Raw genomic sequence first — 19,126 nt, forward strand, 5'->3', positions numbered from 1 at the left:
TTGATAACTTCAGAATCACTTTTTTGCAACTTTGATAGCACAGATTTGCTTATGCACCTGCGCGCCAGTTAATTTTTGTCCTGGTCGCAGTCTTCATGTTGCTTTTTAAACTTGGCAAATACTGTAGACTGGCTGAACTTTAACCTGACCAGAGTTATTGCTGCATTGGTGGTGCAGTTTCCCTAGAGGGCATTATAATCTTTCTTATTAAGTGTATCGTTTTACCCAGCAGGCTACTGATACCTGGAAAGCTGAATACAAGTTGAATTACCTTCAAGTGTTCTATATATCTTCTATAAGATGTCACGAAGCAAAACATTCAGAAAGACGCAACTGCAGATCTAGACGGATGTGTAATTCAGTTTCAATTTCATCGGATCAATTCACAAAGATAACTTAGAAAGTCCATTTCAGCAGGCTGACTGTCAAAATCTAATTATTGTCAGTATTAATCAATGTTTTACTCTCAGCTACGTGAAAAATAATAGTTTTCAAACTGTCGATTAATGACTCCTTAGTTTTAAAACAATCCAAATGGAAACACGATTTTACTACCAAACCCAGTCCGCATTTGTCAAGAACAATAAACTGTTCAGAGATCAGTTTCGACTGTATGTGTCAATACAAACACTGACGGAAAATAAGAAAAACCGATCTAGAGTCAGGTATGTGTCTCATACCGTGTCCCTACAAACCAATCAGCTGACAGCCGCATGACAGGCAGGCCTCGCGCATGCGCAGTAGCACACTTCTGGTATCAGGAATATGGCAGCGTCCTGAGCGCTGTTGGGGGGAGTACGCCGTAACTGAGCATCTTCAGCATCAGAGTGGGAAAACTGAGAAGCACCGGCCGCAGTCAGAGGAGGGTGGGGGGCTGAGGGACATCTACGAATAACACCCGTTAGCGATTTTACAGGTAAAAGCGCCCGCTACCCCCTGCCACTGTCTTCAAGCCATCTTCTCCATGTTTGCTTGATTGAACCCCGCTGCTAATGCGACTAGCTAGCTCTCCCCCTAAACCTGAGTGTTGTGCCAGTTAGCCTCTAGCTTGAGGCTAACCCAACATTAGCCTGCCACAGCCCCTTTTCTGCATTTGGCAAACAAACTCTGATAACAAACGTGTCTGGGCTGTCTTTTGTTCGAGTTAGGTGGAGCAATAGCGTCGACATCGCTAAAACGGTGCTGTCGTGCTTGTTTTTGTCCACACAGTTAACCGTCTAGGCCCGCTGCAATGAAGCACAGTTTGGCTAAACGCTTGAGAGCCAGGTAACGTTAATGCTGCTCGCGATGGATTTACTGGACAGATCTTGAGCCAGCGCACATCCCCAAATAGACTTAAGAATTGCCTTTAGCTCTTTTAATGCGTTTTTTGTAACTTCAGTCCTTTTTTTCTCAAGTCACGTGTAAAAAAAACAGCAAGTTTATCATGTTTTGCAAGCAAGTGGTTCTTGAAATCCTTAGACAACCACATAAGATGAAGTTCCTGACCCCAAAGTTCTCGTCTTGGCTGAGAGATTGCTTCATGTAATTGGCAAACAAAGGGAGGACATTGCAACATGTCTTTAGTGCAGAAAAAAAAACTTTCAAGAGGAAAACCACAATGCAGAAACCAGCATGATATTACGCGTTATGTTTTCTGTCCATGTCAAGGCTACATGAAATATTTGATTCTGAAGATCCAGATGCTTCCTGTGGATGTTTTATTTTGGTGGCCAATGCTCTGGTTTGGCTCATTTTATTGCACTTTTCACTGTGCTGTCGGTCCAGGTATGATGAAAGCTTTATACCCAACATAGTTGTTACAGAAGATAGGAGTGAAAAATGATTAGGGTCATATAATGATTTAATGGCACATGACAGCTTGACCCTTGTACCTGCACTGATGCTGAAGCAGTTTCCTATTCTTTATGCTATTCAAAAAGAAACAGATGATCCCATTTTTTTGTCCAACAGCTGTGAGAAACAGCATAGAAAACAAAACAGGCAGAGCAAAAGAGCTGTTTGAATAATATTAAATATTCATTGTCATTGCATAACCTGTGGCTGTAGTTTAGTTAGTTGGTACCTCCAAGGCAGTTGACTGTTTTCTGTGGTCTGTTTTCAGTTGAGATTGGTCCCATTAGTAGTGCTTCTCTATATGCTATTGTATTGTACAGACTGTCATTTATGTTAGCAAGAGCTTTGTTAAAGTTTCTGAAAGGTGGTGAGAGCTGTCTGGAACAACTTATCATGTAAACGTTGTGTGCTTTACTTCGGGCCTGGTTTCATTTAAATTTGCGTCACTGTCCTCCTATTTACTCTTTTTTGCTAAACTCTGTCAAGGATGACCCATGAATAATTTGCTATTGATCTGCATACAGGCAGGAAAAGCTGGGAGGGTAATCACATGACCCAATCCTGGAATTGGCCCTGCTCTTCTTTTTTCTTTTCATTTTTACAGTCATCGCAGCACACTCTTCACAGTAATATAATAAAATCTGCACTGCCCTCTGCAGCAGCAAAGAGCACGCTGTGCGCTGCTTGCTGCTAACATCTCCTATTGTGCGTTCCATCAGCCCCCCGCTTTGGATTAGATTCATTATGCAGCTCCCTGAATGCATGTTTGAAAAAGAAAACTGTTGATGCAAAACTTGGCTCTGGACTGTTCCTTGCACCTTTGTTTCTCCAGTACAAGCATCAATTATTGAGATGCTGAAGCTGGCTAATTTCTAAAGCCTCTCTGAAGTTCAGTGTTGTGGCTCCTGAAAACATCTTGTATTTACTTCTTGAGCTCTTTGAATGCCAGACAATTGTCCCCTTGTTGAATGGTGGATTCCATCATTTGTGGCTATTTTGCTGCTCCCTTTAGTTGCACACTGAAATGGAGAGGAAGGAAAACTGGAGTCAGATTTTTCCAGGATACTGGCAGAGTGCTGACACAGGTTCCCCTTGTCACAGTGCAGCCGCCAGCAAATTACTGCACTGAGGAGCAGAGAGGCAGTTATTCCCTCCATTTGCTCTATTCTGATCTGTTGACTGGTTTGTATTTGACGCCTTCATGTTTAATTTGTTTCTGTCAGAAAGTATCACTCATAACCATCTTACCAACGCTTTGTGTTTTGTCCTAGATGGAAAAGGGAACACGCCAAATTTAGTGACAAAAACAAGGATCCTTGTTAATCTATTGTCCAGGTTTTACAGTGTCTAGCTGTCTTAAAGTTTGAGTTACAATGATTATTCATTCAAATTAGGCACTGGGTTGTAACACTACACCGAACCCCTGTTTATCTAAAGCGATCAATAGGCCACACTGTCTTTGCGCCAGACTTTATTGACACATACTCAGCTGGTGCACTGTTGTGTTGTTTTTGCGCTTGTTATATCAGGCCGGAATGAAAGACCTTTCCTTCCTCTCTGTTTTGCTGAAAAGGTTGTATCCCAGTAGTTGCCTGTTTTCAAGTGGGGCCTGTGAAAAAGCATACATGCGGGAGAGCGTGAGGATATTAAGGAAGGCTGGTTTGTAATAAACTGTAAGTCATGTGCTTCCAGCTGCAGTGATTCTATGGGTCATAGCAGAGGTAATGACAGTGAAGAATCAGTCAGTCAGGGAGCGATGGCCTACTATGTCGTTGCATAATCACTCTTTAGTCAGTATTAGTTGTACAGCTAAGGGAGTGTCTGGTGGGAGTCGCTCCTTTCAAGCTGCAGAATGTTGCATGTCTGTGTGAAGTGTGTGTTGCAGTATATTGGAGTGTGTGTTACATTAACTTGATCTAATGGCTTGGAAAGGTGCAAGTTATTTGGTGACATCTTAGAAAGCTCACCTTAACCAAGACATAGTAAGCCATTGGTCATCATTCTGCAGTGTAACTAAAAATTATACTTTCCCTCAAGTAAGGCTCAAATGAAGATCTTTCACATATTTATTTTCTGAACCTGTTTCTGTGTTGAAGATGTGCAAAGGCTTAGTGTTTGATCCCAGTCATAAAAACTTTTCTTCTGTTTTGTTTTGTAGGTCCTTTGAAAAGATGAATGTCGTCAAAGAGAACAAAGACCTGGCCTGTTTCTACACCACCAAACACTCCTGGAGGGGAAAGTAAGACCCACAACTTGTTTTTTAACCCCACTGATAGGATTTCATGGCTGGTGGCATTCGCTGTTCTCCATCTTTTATGTCTTGGTTTATAAGGCAACATTAACCTAAACGTTTCCATTTATCACCTTTGAAAGACAGTTTGGGAAAATCCTGAAACCCTGACTCATTGCTTCCGTAGAGTTGACTTCCTTATCTTAGCCAGGGATAGTAGGTATGCACACCACGTTCAGCAGTCCCTGATAAGCGACGTGTGTTCTGAAGTGACATGGTAGTGACACATTGACATTCGTGTATTGTTATGAATATAGAAACATGAAAGCTGCTGTACTTAAGACCTCAGATATGATTCTTTCTTCTTCTTTCTCTTTATATTTTTATAAAAGTTACAGTAGCTTTGAGCCTACTTTGTACATGTTTTGTAGCAAATGATTGTTTGTTATAAACACTGTATTACACCTTAAACAGGAATAAGACAACATCCAGTACCTTATAGTGCACTACACTGATAGTGCAGTAGCTATTTGTCACAAGTTACAGTCACTGTAGGAGGTAAATCTGTCATGTACTGTCTTCCTTATAATAAATCACAAGGTTGATAATTTTTGTGTACTCTGGAATTTAGTTTGATTTTGTTCCTCAATCTTCCTTTTCCATGAATTTAATTTACAACAGGAAGGGAGTGTGTGCTCTCTCATGTGTGCACACTGTGTGTCAGGTGACGCTGTGACCTTATTTTAACACAATTCAATGGTGTTGACATAAGAACAGATGTGAATTTACAGTATAGTACATTACTGGAGATTGAGCCCAACATACTGTCCCAATGTCCGCTATCACCTGCTGATCAAACGTATTACACATCTGAATTGCATCAGTGCATACAGAATCTGTTTGTTTTCATTTTATAGACATAGAGTTGCACATTTATGCTACTATAGGCCTAAAAGTAGATGGGACTTGTCATGGATACACGGTGGCCCTCAAAGCTAAAGGATGGACGAGTTGCAGTTTGAGCTGTGAGTCTGTGGGATCACATTACCAATACCTGTTCTCTAAATGTCTTTGTCCCATTAAGGCCTGCCATTTATGTGGGTAACTTAAGCAGGGCTGCAGAGCATTATCCATCATCAGAGCTTCATCCTGCTAATGCTTCCTGAAGTGTCCGTCTGAGGCGAGTGTTGATACATGTGCGGTGGACAGTGGAGGCCCATACCCCATTCAGTACGGCACAATGACGCATCTTAAACGTATGTTAATTGTTGATCTGAACAAGTCCACACAAGCCAACCTAGGTCCATGAACCTCCCTCTGAGCTGGTTTGAACACGAATCAGGGATGGAAATTTCATTTATCCATATTAACATTTGAAGGTCATTTATTTGACTCCATAGAGAAAGTGGAAGAGACAGAAAGATGGGAGTGGAGGACGGTATTAGAAGTGGGCAACCATAAGGGAGCACATGAGCAGAGAGAAATGAAAATGAAATTTTATTCGGTGCTTGTGTAATGTGATTCCGTGGTTCATCAGTGAAGTGTCCGAATGCTGGCAACAAGACATAGTTTTTACAGCAGTCTCATATGAACAGGTCTAATGCGATTCAGTTGGTCTGTGTCATCTGGAAAGGCACAATTCACACAGCTTTATTAGATGTCTTTCCACTGAAAGAGAAGGTGTTATGTCAGGATATCCTCTTTCATCTTGCTTCATACCAGCCGCAGATACTGTGGGCTACTTTTGTCTTCATTGGGTAGTAAATCATGGAAACAAATTCTTCAGTTTTATTTTCGCCAACCAGTTTAGACTTAGATAAAAAACATTAGTTTTCAGTATTCAGATCAGGGTTTCCATTGGTGTCGGTCCGAATGTCCTGGAAGATCAAATTGGAGAAATTCCAGTCAACTATTATTTGTGTTTATGGGCCATATTTTCCCGTTTTTTTTGCATTTAAGTGACTAATAGGGACAACTTTTGAAATTTGTTTAGCATTGAGCGATAACGCTGCAGACAGCAGCCACGAAACGGGCTGTAATGTAATCCCTCCAGGTGTTTGCACACTGTCAATGTAAATCCACTGAAAGTTTTTGCCGCTTACAGGCTCAGATATTCATTCTGAGTGTCAGCATTATGGAAAGGAACCCTACAGATATAGATATCTTTGTTTAAGAGTAAGATCCTTTTTGTTTTACCAGAAACAGCTGCTTTATCGCTCTCACCAAAGCCACCAAACTCCATTTACAGAAACAGTTATTTTATCATTGCAAAACAAACTTCAGTCAAACTCGACCAAAAAATAAAACTCACCAAAACCATCCAGGTTCTTCAATTCTGGTTTGGTCAAAATAACCCTTAATTCACTGAATTAAATGGGAAATATGAGGAGAGGAGTGTGAGGGACGGCAGACATCAGAGATGAAGTGGGGAAAGCAACGTGTAGAGGCAGAAAATATTCACATCTAGCTTGAGAATTATTTTCAGCGGATATTATGACTGTAGAGATTTGAATATATATTAAAAGATGGTAATCACTGGATAACGGAAAGCCTGATTCAGACTTTATTTTTCTGCCCGAGTACCACACTAATCCAAAGCAAAATGTCCCATTTTTTGTCTAATAGTTGAATTAGCCATGGCCTTAGATAGAGCAAACTGTTTCCAGTAGCCACACGATCATCTCAGACTTCAACAGTTACTGTGCCACAAATGAGAGGAGCATCGCTCTTCACAGAACATGTTCCCAAAAGTGAACTTTAATGAGACTCGTCTGTCATTAGTGTGCTTCTTAGTGTTATAGTGTGCATTTTTTTTCAAGCGAACTGTGAGTATATTCGACTCACTCGGCATCACTTGATGTGCCAACTCCTCCAAGAACTACACCCGTGTTTCACTGTGAACGCTTATTTCTGGTGCAGGTATAAAAACGTTTTACTTTCATTTAAAAGCATGTATAAAAATCTGGCTCCAACTCCCAGTCTCCCAGTTTGACTCACATGCTGAAACGTATTTTTGTTAAATTTTTGATAGTTGGATTATATGGCACATCGGAACATGTGTTCTGGAGAGACTAATAAAAAAGCCACGATGATGTAGTGTTGCCTCGTAGTTTTCCCTGTTTCCTCTCTGGTTCCCCATTTGCTTGTCTAAAACAAGTGTTTCTTAGTGTTTCAGATTATTTGGTAACATAATGAAATCTGTAAAAATCACTGAATGTCTGAGGGACAGAAATCACAGTAGACCTTAACTGTTGCACGGTTGCTTTAATGTTGCAACTGCATTTTCTCCCTCTGTGCTCATGATCATGTTTAATTCAAGTCTTGTGACTCTAACTTGCAGAGAATATTAGATTTGTCTCTGTGTGGTCTTAATGAAGGGCATTTGCATGATTTTGACTCAAATGTAGTTTTCTGTGTCATTTAAGGGGTTTGATTTTCAAGTGCAGAACTTATCTTCACTTTTTAATTAAATCACAGTCTCCTTTGAATCTGCTTCAGGTGCCGTTACACTTCTCTGTGTTGTTCTTCCAACAGTAAGGAAGCCTAGGTGCAGCACATGTTCAAGCTATATTTTTCACTCGCAGTTTTACCAGTACGAAGGATGTGATTTGACTATCTTTTGTACCTGGTGTTAATTATATATGAAGGTTTTCAGTCTTCATTTGTTCCCATCATTGTGGGCCTGTTGCTCACATTCAGCTGGAAGCAGAATGGTGGAAGTACACCACTCTTTGCATCTCTGAAATCCAGTGTTTGCTTAGTCTTGTATTGGGGATTATTTGGTGTTGTCCCAGCTTTTTATGTAGTCAGACAAATCTTCAGCTCAGTCTTCTTTGTGGGAATTTTTGTTACAGAGTAGAGGCAGTTGTTAAGAGGGCTTCGTCAGGAAAAGGAAGTTGCTTCATATGATTCATAATGAAACCCTGGAACTGGAAGGAAAAGCTCTGAAGATGTTTTGTACAGTACGACTGAAGGAAGAGGAGCCTGTTATTAATCACAAATTATACCTGATGTGTAAACTGTACCTGTAAAGTTCATTTATAATGTGATAATGTGTGCTTTTCTCCTCATATAGTTTCTTTTATGGAAGGGAACCGATACACAGTTTTGGACTATTTAGTACAACATCTAACGAAAAAATACATTATTAAATATTATAACCAGTTGTGTTAGCTATGTTGACTTAGCAAGGCAGTTTCAAGTCTCTGCTTTGTTGATTTTCATATCTTTGTATAAATGAAAATGTGAATCACAGCAGTTTTAAAATTGTCGGCAGTCATGTCAAGGGATTTGTTTTAGATGGGCCAAAACATGTAAAAACCCCGGTAAGGTTTTTTCAATTCCTGGGGTCTGCTTATTATATAAAATATACTAACTTACTCTCCCATATTCACTTTAATGTAACTATGATTTAACTATTTAATCTAACTATAATTAGGTATCAGACATCCATGGGGCAGAAGTAGCCCCTCTCTCATGAGCTCTTTGTTTTGTCTTGGCTGGTCGGAGTCCTTCTCCTGTTCAGAATGACCTCGTTCTCTGTCACATTCAATCTCATCCACGTTTGTTTGTGTTGCCTTCATGCAAATTTTCAAAGTAGGTCTGTCTGCGGACTCATAGTAACTGCAACACATGCCTACAACATGATACACCCTCGAAACAGTTCAATTTAGGCACTAAAACTACTACATTCTCATCTGCATCTGTGCTGAGCTGAAGAACGCAAAGCATCGCCCAAGTTATGAAAAAGGTTGTTGTGAAGTGTGATTTGCAACACAACTAATTAAAGATCGAGCATATTATGAAATGATAGATGTTTTTCTATCATCACACGATGTATATTGTAATCTATAGACAAAGTTCACCTCATCCCTTGGTTATGGAGTTGGCTAGAGATGCACTTAGTGCATTTCCTTTTACACGTTACCGTCCCACTTTAGTCAGAAAATCAGTCATCATGTTAGTCAGTCATTTGTGATAATATGCTGTTACACATGCTTTGATTCTGCTCAAAGGCAAACTCTGCATTTACTGAATCTTTACCATTAGCGTCTTGAAAACTGTATCAATGGAAAAGCAAGTAACAGGTTGTTAGTCACTCAAACCAAACAGAACTGTGACTCAGCTGCAGCACAAACTGGTCACAGCTATATCAAATTTCCAAAATATATGCAAAACCTTAGCTGGCTGAGTTAGGGGGCATTTTGTGTTGTCTCAGAAAGAGATGTGCAGTAAAAATGTGATCCATTGTTAGCGTTATAAACACACCCCGGCCAGAGAGGGTTGGATATAACCTGTGTACTGAGATAGAATTAAGTGGAAAAAAATCAGCCCACAGAGGATGAATAATTAACAAGGTTTGTGCTGACACCCGCTTAAGCCAGCCTCTTAACACCAAGGTCAAAATGTGTAGAGAGACGGCAACTGAGATCAGGACAGGGTTGTGGTTTTTGGCTTTTTGGCCTAAGATTATGAAAGAAGAGGATGGTGGAAAGGAAACCAGTGTGAGGAGAGATGGTTAGAACAGAATGATGCACTTGTACAGGCTTTCTGATGGGAAAGGTACATGACGTCTGTGTAATTGTGGAGAGGGATGGAGACTGACTGTGGGATGTGCTTTGACCTAATATTTTACTTCAGCCTTGCCTCAGGCCACCGTCTATCCTGTCTGTTTATGTTAGTCTTGGACTCTGTACACAAGTACGAATGCATAATGTGGAAGTAACCTCTCAGTTTGACTTCCTTTTGCTCTGCTTTTTGATAGAACTAGCCAGTCAGTACAAGACCTCTTAATGTTGTCCAGCCCTAATGAGGATGTGCCAAGAAAGGAGCCAAGTCAGCATGTTCAGTGTACAGTCAAAGAGTGTTATGGAGGTGCTAAAAGAACATGCTGTACATGTTTACCATATACAAATAAACCCACACTTTTAACACTAAACCTAGTTGTATTTTCTACATTTTTTACCAAACCCTCAAATGACCCATTTTCAAACCGAACACCAGGCAGAATGTTATGAATTTGTCCAAAATGCCAACTGAAACTGTTGGCAGTCCACACAGCGATCAAGCACACCCGGACGTGCTCACCCGCTCATACACTCACTCACTCGCACATTCGCTCAGCGTAACAAGCAGAAAGATTGCCCAAATAGTTCACACTTCCTCCCTACAATGTGAGAAAGCCCCACTCTCGTAGCAGTTCCGATGAATTTGTGTCAGTTGTTTCAGTGTCTGAGTGACTCAGAGCTGCTGGTGTACGATAAATTATGCCCTTTCATTTGAAAATCGTTGCAAGATCTAATGCAGCAAATGTAGAGAAAGAATAGAGTGTCTGATACGTAAATATTCTGCACAGCTGCAGTCGCCTCAGTCTGTAATGACATGACTATACTGAATGACGACTATGAGAATTGAGGCTGCACTTTATCACTTTGAGACCAGCTAACCGTCTCCTGCTGCAGCTTTGGAAGTGGCAGTAAATGAGCTTTTCTCATCGTCTTTTCACCGTGTTTGTGCCTTATCTCAACCATTGCCTCATAAAAATGTCTGGAAACTGACATAATAAACCTGCATGTGGATGATATCATCAGTTAACCGAGCCACAGTGATGTCACCTGTCCTTGACTCATTATTAGCTTACAGAGGGGCTATAGGAGGGTTGCAAATGGACTTTTTCCTCTCACACCACCACTCCCTCCATCTGATGTAATGGAGCTTTATGTACGTGATGAGATGTATTTGGCACACTGGAAATCTTGAGATCGCAAGTTCATAGAGCGACGGTCAGAGCTGTCAGGGCGAACTGGAACTGCTGACCCTCACATGTTTGAAAGGCCGCCACACATCCACCCTCTTTCCCACATTCACTGCTAATGGTGACTGCCTGTGCTGTTGTGGGTGTTGGTGATGGGTAGGCTGACTCATCTCTGTGTTTCAGGTACAAGCGAGTCTTCTCAGTGGGGACGCATGGCATTACCACGTACAACCCTACCACGCTAGAAGTAACAAATCAGGTCAGTATGCGTGCAGCCTGTTGCAGAATAACTCCAGTGTCATTCAGGAAGTCCCTCTTCGCTGTAGCTGTCAGTGCCTTGCAGGTGCTTGTGGGATGTGCTGTTCTTGGATCTAAGTGGCTAAATCTATTTGAAGCATGTTGCTCTTTTGCTAAAACCTGAAATTAACAGCAGCCGCTTCGATCTAACTGATTAGAAAATGAAACACGTTGTAATGAATGCACATTAGACATTACCCCCTCAGTCAAGTAAATGGCTAAACATCATGGTTGTTTTAAAGTAATAACTGCTTTACTTTAGGTCTCCCTGTTGAAAATTTATAAGCAGTATATTATATAAAAAAAAAGCTTTATTACACACAATGATGGTTAATTCTTGTGTAGTTAAGTTAGCAATTATAACTTATGAAGTTTGTTTCATTACAGCTGTCTAGCCTCCACTTATTGGTGCCAACATGTGGAGTTACAATTGTTAACAAATACATTCATAAACACTTAGTCCAACCACATAGTAGTTCGTTAAAAAACACATAATAATGTGTTAAAACACAATTATTAAGGGGTTAGTTACTGCTTATTGATGTACAAAGGGGTTTTTAAAGTAAAATGTTTTAACATCTTTTTTCATGTTTGAACTTTTTGTGTGTGACTATAACAATGTGTTCATGTCTCGCTGTCTATGGTACCAGTGGCCTTATGGAGACATCTGTGGTATCGGCCCAGTAGGAAGAGGTCAGGGAACAGAGTTCAACCTCACATTCCGCAAAGGCAGCGGCAAGAAGTCCGAAACGCTCAAGTTCTCGACAGAGCACCGGACAGAGCTGCTCACAGAAGCACTGGTGAGGACAAGCGCTCACAGCTGCCAGCACTTCACGATGACTAACCGTCCACAAACATATGTCTTTAAAGGGTCTCAGAAGTGGTCTCGGATGTGGCTTCTCCGTGCTTTTCTGGATGTGTCATTGCTGCGGATTTTGCTGTGTTGTCTGAAAACAAGCTGCAGCAAAGTCACGTAATGCGGCATGCACTTTTCGGGAATGCAGCGCTTACAAATCTCAGGCCCTTTGTCTCACTGTAGTTGTTCATCACAAATGTGAATCAGCAGATGCGATGAAATAAACTCATAATGCTGAGGTGCTTTGAAACCTCAGCAGAGGCGGATGTTTCCCCACAGAGCTAATTACATGTATTTGGAATTTTACAATGAAGACAGTACCTCATAAGTGTCCCACAGGGATGATTTTACAGCTAGATTTGCAAGTTTTTTTTATCTCTCTTTCTTATTCACAGAGATTCAGAACAGAGTTTTCAGAGGGAAAGATAACAGGCAGGGTAAGTACTGACATCTATAAATAATAATTATCCATTTGAGTGTTTGTTTACCACTGTGGTGACACCAAAACGTCTTACATCACCTGTCCTGAACAGCGCTACAACTGCTACAAGCACCACTGGAGTGACACACGGAAGTCTGTGAGTTTAGAGGTGACCCCAGGCGGCATCGACCAGATCGACCCGCACACCAACCGGGTGGTGTGTTCCTATGACTATCGTAACGTAGAGGGCTTCGTTGAGGTCTCTGATTACCAGGGGGGATTCTGCATCCTTTATGGGGGCTTCAGCAGGCTGGTATGCATTCATAGTGTTCATAGTGTTTATGTCTGTGTGTATGCTGTTACGTTTTGACATAACAAAATTAAGATTTCCTGTCCCTCCCCTTTCCCGTTGCCTCTTTCGCTCAGCATCTGTTTGCCTCGGAGCACCGGGATGACATCATCCGCAGCGCCATAGAGCACGCCGGGAACTTCATTGGCATCACGCTACGACTTAGGAAGGAGGCCCTGACCTTCGAGAACTTCGTGACGGACAGGTTGGGGAAGTACAGCTCGGACGAGAGCATCACGTCACTGGCGGAGTTTGTGGTGCAGAAGATCACCCCTCGACACCCGGTTAGAAAACTCTGCTTCTCCTTGTTCCACTCGTTGGTGTATGGTTCTCAAAGTGAGGTCCAGGCACCCACCAGGACTCCGTTAACAGATTGTTAAGTGGATCTACTTGAAAAATGTGCAGCAGTTTAATTTGCTTCTTTGAAACAGTATGAGAACATATTTTTAACACTAAGACAACTTCACTGAATGTTATCAGCACATCTGTTGGTCCTTAAAAAGCCCTTAATGCTGTGGGTTATTCAAATTTAAGTATTAACGTGTTTAAAGGAGTTATTAGAAAGTTTTGAGCTGTTTTCCTGTGCTCTGTAAATCCACTTCTGGCATAATAATTATACAGAATATAAGCGACGTAATTTTCCTCTGTGCTTTACTTCTGATATAGTGGGACTTTTTCATACTGCACAATTGTGGTGTGTGTTTCTCATAAGTCATTATAAGAAACTGCTCGAAATAATGACTTTCATGAAAAGTTCATGAAAAAAATGGCTTAGTATCTGAAGAAAATGAAAAACTTTCTCAAAATAATGTCCTAATGTCTCAAAATAATAAGTTAGCATTGCAAAAATGATATGTAACTTTCTGTTATTAAGACATTATTTTGAGAAAGTTTCTTGTTATTTTGAGATACTAAGTCATTTTCTCATCATAGTGACTTACATCTTCTAATCTAAAATTATCTGTGTCAGTGCCTACTTCTGCTCTCTGCGGTTAGTGTTTCTTCGTTGAAGTACTGTATATTTAATCAGTTTTGCTACTGTTTTGACTCATCTTTGTGCTGTCTTTCCTCAGGAGCCTGTTAAGCGTATACTGGCCCTGACAGAGACGTGTCTCGTGGAGAGAGACCCAGCTTCATACAACATAGTCACCATCAAACCCTTCGGAGAGGTGAGCACTCAGAAACTAAAGCAACACCAAGTCATGAAAATTTCAGGCTGAAATGTTACCGCTCAAAACCATTTTGTTCTCTCCGTCTCCTGTGAGGATAATTGTTAATTGAACTGCCTGTCTTTGTTTTTATTATGTATGAATTGCATCACTGCACGTTAACAGCTTGGATGAAAGCACTTGAGTAAATACTCCCTCTCTTGTTTCACACTCTTTGTCTCCCTTCAGGTATTTGCTCTTATCTGTGATGTAGACAACCCTCAGGTGTTTACAGTTGAATTCATCAGAGGTCAGATCAGGAAGTTTTCCTCCACGGAAAGGTATGCAGATGTAATTCATACACTTTATGGCCCTGTGGGTTTGTAAATGTTTGCGTTTTTGGCCTCTCTCAGTTGACATTTTTCAGTACCATATTTACAAGATAAGTAATTTCCCTGTGTGCACGCGTCTGCTGCATAACCTCATATACTCACTCTCTCCTGTTACCGTGTGCATAACATAGATTGCTTGTAATGCATTTAGCGGAGTCTATTTGTCTGTGTGTCTGTAGGGACTCACTGTTAGCCAGCCTCCTCGATGGAGTCCGTGCATCAGGCAACAGGGACGTGTGTGTCAAGATGGCACCCACGCAGCGAGGGCAAAGATGGGGCCTGCTGAGCATGCCCGTGGATGAGGAGGTGGAGAGTTTGCATCTCAAATTCCTGGCAGCACCTCCTAGTGAGTCCAAGCCGTCACCTCATTAGATTCATGAACTTGAATTGGATTTTCATACCATACATTCATGCTCCCCAGAGGATGAAACCTGCTGATTTTAGTGATTCTGTAACTTCTAATCCTGCACCATCAATAGGTCAAAATTTTAGTTTGCTTCATACTTTGGTTTATGATGAAATACTAATGATATTCCCTTCAGATCAGCTGTACATCTGTAGTTCTAATTCCAGATAATAGCATGCTAACATGCTAAAATGAGATGGTAAACATACCTGCTAAACATCAGCATGGTCATTGTGAGCATGTGTCTATGCTAACATTAGGATTTACATCAAAGCACCCACTTTGTGCCTCTCGTGTATTGCAATTACTCTCGAGTCATAGCGCTGAGCAAAGTTTTAATGAAGATTATCTGGAAGAAAAAAATATTCCATCTGTCCTAAGAAAAAAAAATTAAATAAAGTGTATTTACTTTTGAATCCAGTTAGCCAGAAACAATGTATGTCATATAACTGATAATCAAGCTTTTTGTTGGGGTTAATGTTGTACAAATTGAGTATTTCCAATTTGCAGTCTTGGAAGCGGGTTAAAAATCTATTTTTATTGTTCTACAGATTGAATCTTTTTTTTATTTTTTCATCCTTTCATCTAGATGGTTAGAAGGTCTGGGAAAGATGGACTGTGATAAAATGGAGGTACATGAGGCACAGACTGGGGCAGCGTCGCTGAGCCACTAGTGTGGCTGTAGATTCTTCGCCTTAATTTGAGCTAATGTATTCTTTGAATTATTTCATCCCTCCTTCCTTTGCTCAGATGGAAACTTTGCAGATGCAGTGTTCAGATTCAACGCCAACATATCCTACAGTGGAGTGCTGCATGCAGTAACCCAAGATGTGAGTGTGTTCAAGTCCTTAAGTCCCGTGTGATTTTCGTCCGTCCACCTGCCCGAGTAGGATTCACTCGTTTCCCTGTCTTTACCTGTCTTTTTTTTCTCTTCAGGGTCTTTTCTCTGAGAACAAAGAGAAGCTGATCAACAACGCCATCCTGGCTCTTTTATCCCAGGAGGCTGAGCTGCCGGCTCTTAACGCTGAGCTGGAGAGCCACTTCCAGGCCATCCGACGCTTGGTGGCCTCCAAGGCCGGCTTCCAGGCTTTCACCCAGCTGCCGAAGTAAGAATGCAGAAGTCGTCCCACCTCACCCTCCTGCTTTTATCTTTTACTTTCGTTTAAAGTGTGCTTTTTGTTGAGCTGCTGGTAACAGGCATGCTCTGTCATTCCAAGGTCTGGTCAAGGGTCTGGAGTCACAGATGCAACGTAAATATGAATCCATACATCTCAGTCTGCCCTTTTGCCCCTTTCTTACCCTTCTTGTTCTTTCCCAGAGTGTTTTCTAAGCCATCTGTCGGTCGGCCTTCTCCCCTTTTATCTTTGTTCTGCTTTCATCTCAGGCTTTTAGACAGGCGCTTCAGAAGGGAGGTTATGTCACTCAGTCGGGCTGTCTGCCTCGATTTGTCTTGACCTTTCATTCTTGCCTTCTCATACTCTTATTTTTGCCACTATCTGCTCGTTCTATCCTTTATATTTCTCTATATAACGATGTTTAAGAACCTAGTTGTCTTTGCGGGTCACTGAGATGTATGAGAGGAACTGTATTTACTGTTTATTTGTTCCTGTGAAGCAAATGAGCCACAATTGGCTTTCCTGAAAGATGCATTGCGAGAGTAGCTTGGTGTTTCTCCTCACTCAACTACATGACTGGGATCACTATAAATAGATAAATGGTTTGTTTTTGCTTTAAGGAAAGCCTCTTTCATATTGTTCCACTTTGCAGTTCAGTGGAAGATGTGACAATTGATGAGCAAAAGAAACACCAAGCCACTTCTGAAGCAATGAATTCTTTGTGTATCCAACCCCAGACCTCTTTATATAATACAGAATTTGTGCAGTTTATTTTCTGTTGTTTACGTTCCTCAACTTTTTCAAGCCATGTTCACTTTGGTGGTGTTGGTAAATCTGTGAATGCATGTTTGTGTGTCCCAGATTCAGGGAAAAGTTGGGAGTAAAGACGGTTAAAGCTTTAAAACGGAACAACAACGGTGTGACACATGCTGCTGTAGACATGCTCTGTGCCCTTATGTGTGTAAGTATCTCCTAGATACCTTAACCTCAGTCAAATCCATTCATAGATAATGGGCATTTTGACTGGAGTCTTGATTTTGAGTGACTGGTATCTCTCTGTATCAGCATAATTAGACCTTTTTTTCATGCTTCTCTGCAGCCGATGCACGATGACTATGACCTGAGGCAGGAGCAGCTGAACAAGGCCTCTCTGCTGTCCTCCAAGAAGTTCCTGGAAAACCTCCTTGAAAAATTCATCACTAATGTGGTATGTGTCTTTTTATTGTCAGCAAGCTGGTTGGAGTCTGAGCTCAGGAGAATGAGGAGATTTAGGTTTTATTACAAAAGTTGTTGTTGTATGATTTCATAAACCACATCATGTTTACATTTTGTTTTGTTTTTAATATCCATAATATAATCAATATCTTATCTGTCTTTTTTTTTCCAGGATCATGGAACAGGAGCTTTGGTCATCAGCTCCTTACTGGACTTCTTAACATTTGCCCTCTGCGCCCCCTACAGTGAAACCACAGAGGGCCAGCAGTTTGACATGCTGCTTGAGATGGTTGCATCCAATGGACGCACATTGTTCAAACTCTTCCAGGTAGTCAACTTGACCTGTCCGCCTTAATTATAACAGTAATATGACAGATATAAATTCAGTGGACGCTTGTGTATTGAATTAAGCTGCCTTATCTCTAGCATCCGTCTATGGCGATAGTAAAGGGAGCAGGCCTGGTGATGAAGGCCATTATTGAGGTAAGCCTTTCAGTGAGTTTGGTGGTTTACAGTGCGATTAATTTCTTTATGGTGATAACAACCTGTGTTTAAATGTGTTTGAATTTAGGAGGGAGACAAGGAAATAGCCACTAAGATGCAGGAGCTGGCCTTGAGTGAAGGTGCTCTCCCAAGGCACCTGCACACGTCTTTGTTCACCATCAGCACCGACCAGCGGATGCTTACCAACAGGTCCAGCCTCAATAAATCCACACACTCATGTGCAATAATTTATCTTATCCAGAAAAACACTCATTGCATGTAGCAGTAGGAAAAGCTTTGGTTAGAGTAGGTAAACTAGAGAAAATGGCTCAGCTGCTCATCTGAGAATTTTCTTTTTCAGGCAGCTGAGTCGTCACCTTGTGGGCCTGTGGACAGCAGAGAATCCTGTTGCCATGAACCTCCTGAAGAGAATACTGGTAAGGCTACAATTGAGCTCCATTCAGACTTTTAAACAAATACTTGATGCTTGTCCAATATTCATGGCACAAGCTACAAGTATAATGATGCTGGTACAGGCAAAGTACTCCAGGATGGAAGCCAATGCTAGCAGCTGGCAGCTGAGGTACCCCATTTTAACTCTTGACCCATTTCACTTTATCTTGTGCACTCTTAGCCAACAGGCCTGCTGGCTTACCTGGACAGTCCTGACTCAGTCCCAGAGAAAGATGTGGACAGAATGCACATCCGTGACAACTTGAAAATCGCCACGGTATCTGGACAAACACGTCACATCTACAGAAAGAACAAAAAGCGTAATCATGAAGTATTTGCCATGTGTAATTGTTGTTTTATATTTGTTTCCCAAAGGACCAGTTAAATCGAAATAAGGTGCCCGAGTGGCAGAGGATAGCAGGCAAAGCAGCCAAAGAGGTGGAGAAGTTTGCCAAGGAGAAGGCCGATCTCGTGCTGATGCATTGGAGAGATAAAATGGGCATAGCTCAGAAGGAGGTGAGGATTTACCTTCCTTTACAAGGGGGACTGAGGGGCGCATTTACCTGCTGTCTGTCAGACAAGCTGCTGCTGACTTTGTGTGCTCAGGTGTCTCTTTCTGTTGCTCCTCCTGCTGAAGCTGAACAGTGTTGCAGAATCCAGAGGCAAACTCAATAACACACTTTTCAGCTGGTGCTGTTATTTTGCATGAAGAGCGCTGTCAGCTCTGATGCTGCCTGACCTCGGGGAAACCATACATGTCAGGACGCAGTCACATTTGATTTTTCTGTGCCTTGCATTTTTGCTGTACAAACTGCTTCTGCACATTTTCCTTACTCTTTAACATACATTTTTCTTTAGCTTTAACAAATATTTTCCATTGCAGGTGTGCCTAAATGTGACAAAAGTGTTATTCAAGCTCAAAGTTCATCATGCTTTTAAAGAGTACCTCTCTTGGGATGTTAGGATGCCTCTGTACGCCATCTATGCCATTTAATAAAGCTGCTGCCTGCTCTTTGATGTTTCTACAAAACTAAAATCAAATCTACTTAACTATAACCTCAATCTGAGTACACCTGAAACTCACCGGGCTTCCTTCTCTACACTCTTCATTTTGAATGGCTCAAAATGGCTGATCACCTCCATGTTTTAGTTGGCTCTCTTTCACTGAATA

At 41.4% G+C, this 19,126-nt stretch overlaps 1 protein-coding gene across 3 annotated transcripts in view; it reads left to right on the top strand.

Moving 5' to 3' along the window:
* The first annotated feature begins 803 nt into the window (after nucleotides 1–803).
* Nucleotides 804–19,126, top strand: part of LOC121623836 (dnaJ homolog subfamily C member 13) — a 32,701-nt gene continuing 14,378 nt past the window's right edge. For 2 of the 3 annotated variants that reach the window (XM_041961311.1, XM_041961312.1), the window contains exons 1-21: nucleotides 804–916; nucleotides 3,995–4,075; nucleotides 11,004–11,079; nucleotides 11,768–11,917; nucleotides 12,369–12,410; nucleotides 12,507–12,707; nucleotides 12,821–13,027; nucleotides 13,817–13,912; nucleotides 14,141–14,232; nucleotides 14,463–14,629; nucleotides 15,440–15,519; nucleotides 15,626–15,795; nucleotides 15,907–15,939; nucleotides 16,666–16,765; nucleotides 16,904–17,011; nucleotides 17,192–17,347; nucleotides 17,446–17,502; nucleotides 17,591–17,712; nucleotides 17,864–17,939; nucleotides 18,137–18,232; nucleotides 18,331–18,471. In XM_041961311.1, the coding sequence (XP_041817245.1) occupies nucleotides 4,008–4,075; nucleotides 11,004–11,079; nucleotides 11,768–11,917; nucleotides 12,369–12,410; nucleotides 12,507–12,707; nucleotides 12,821–13,027; nucleotides 13,817–13,912; nucleotides 14,141–14,232; nucleotides 14,463–14,629; nucleotides 15,440–15,519; nucleotides 15,626–15,795; nucleotides 15,907–15,939; nucleotides 16,666–16,765; nucleotides 16,904–17,011; nucleotides 17,192–17,347; nucleotides 17,446–17,502; nucleotides 17,591–17,712; nucleotides 17,864–17,939; nucleotides 18,137–18,232; nucleotides 18,331–18,471 (2,238 nt within the window). In that variant the 5' untranslated portion in view covers nucleotides 804–916; nucleotides 3,995–4,007. The remainder of the gene's footprint in view (nucleotides 917–3,994; nucleotides 4,076–11,003; nucleotides 11,080–11,767; nucleotides 11,918–12,368; nucleotides 12,411–12,506; nucleotides 12,708–12,820; nucleotides 13,028–13,816; nucleotides 13,913–14,140; nucleotides 14,233–14,462; nucleotides 14,630–15,439; nucleotides 15,520–15,625; nucleotides 15,796–15,906; nucleotides 15,940–16,665; nucleotides 16,766–16,903; nucleotides 17,012–17,191; nucleotides 17,348–17,445; nucleotides 17,503–17,590; nucleotides 17,713–17,863; nucleotides 17,940–18,136; nucleotides 18,233–18,330; nucleotides 18,472–19,126) is intronic. The other variant, XM_041961313.1, reaches the window with a different exon arrangement.

This window comes from Chelmon rostratus, chromosome 20 (assembly GCF_017976325.1).
Source record: "Chelmon rostratus isolate fCheRos1 chromosome 20, fCheRos1.pri, whole genome shotgun sequence".
Classification (NCBI taxonomy): Eukaryota; Metazoa; Chordata; class Actinopteri; order Chaetodontiformes; family Chaetodontidae; genus Chelmon; species Chelmon rostratus.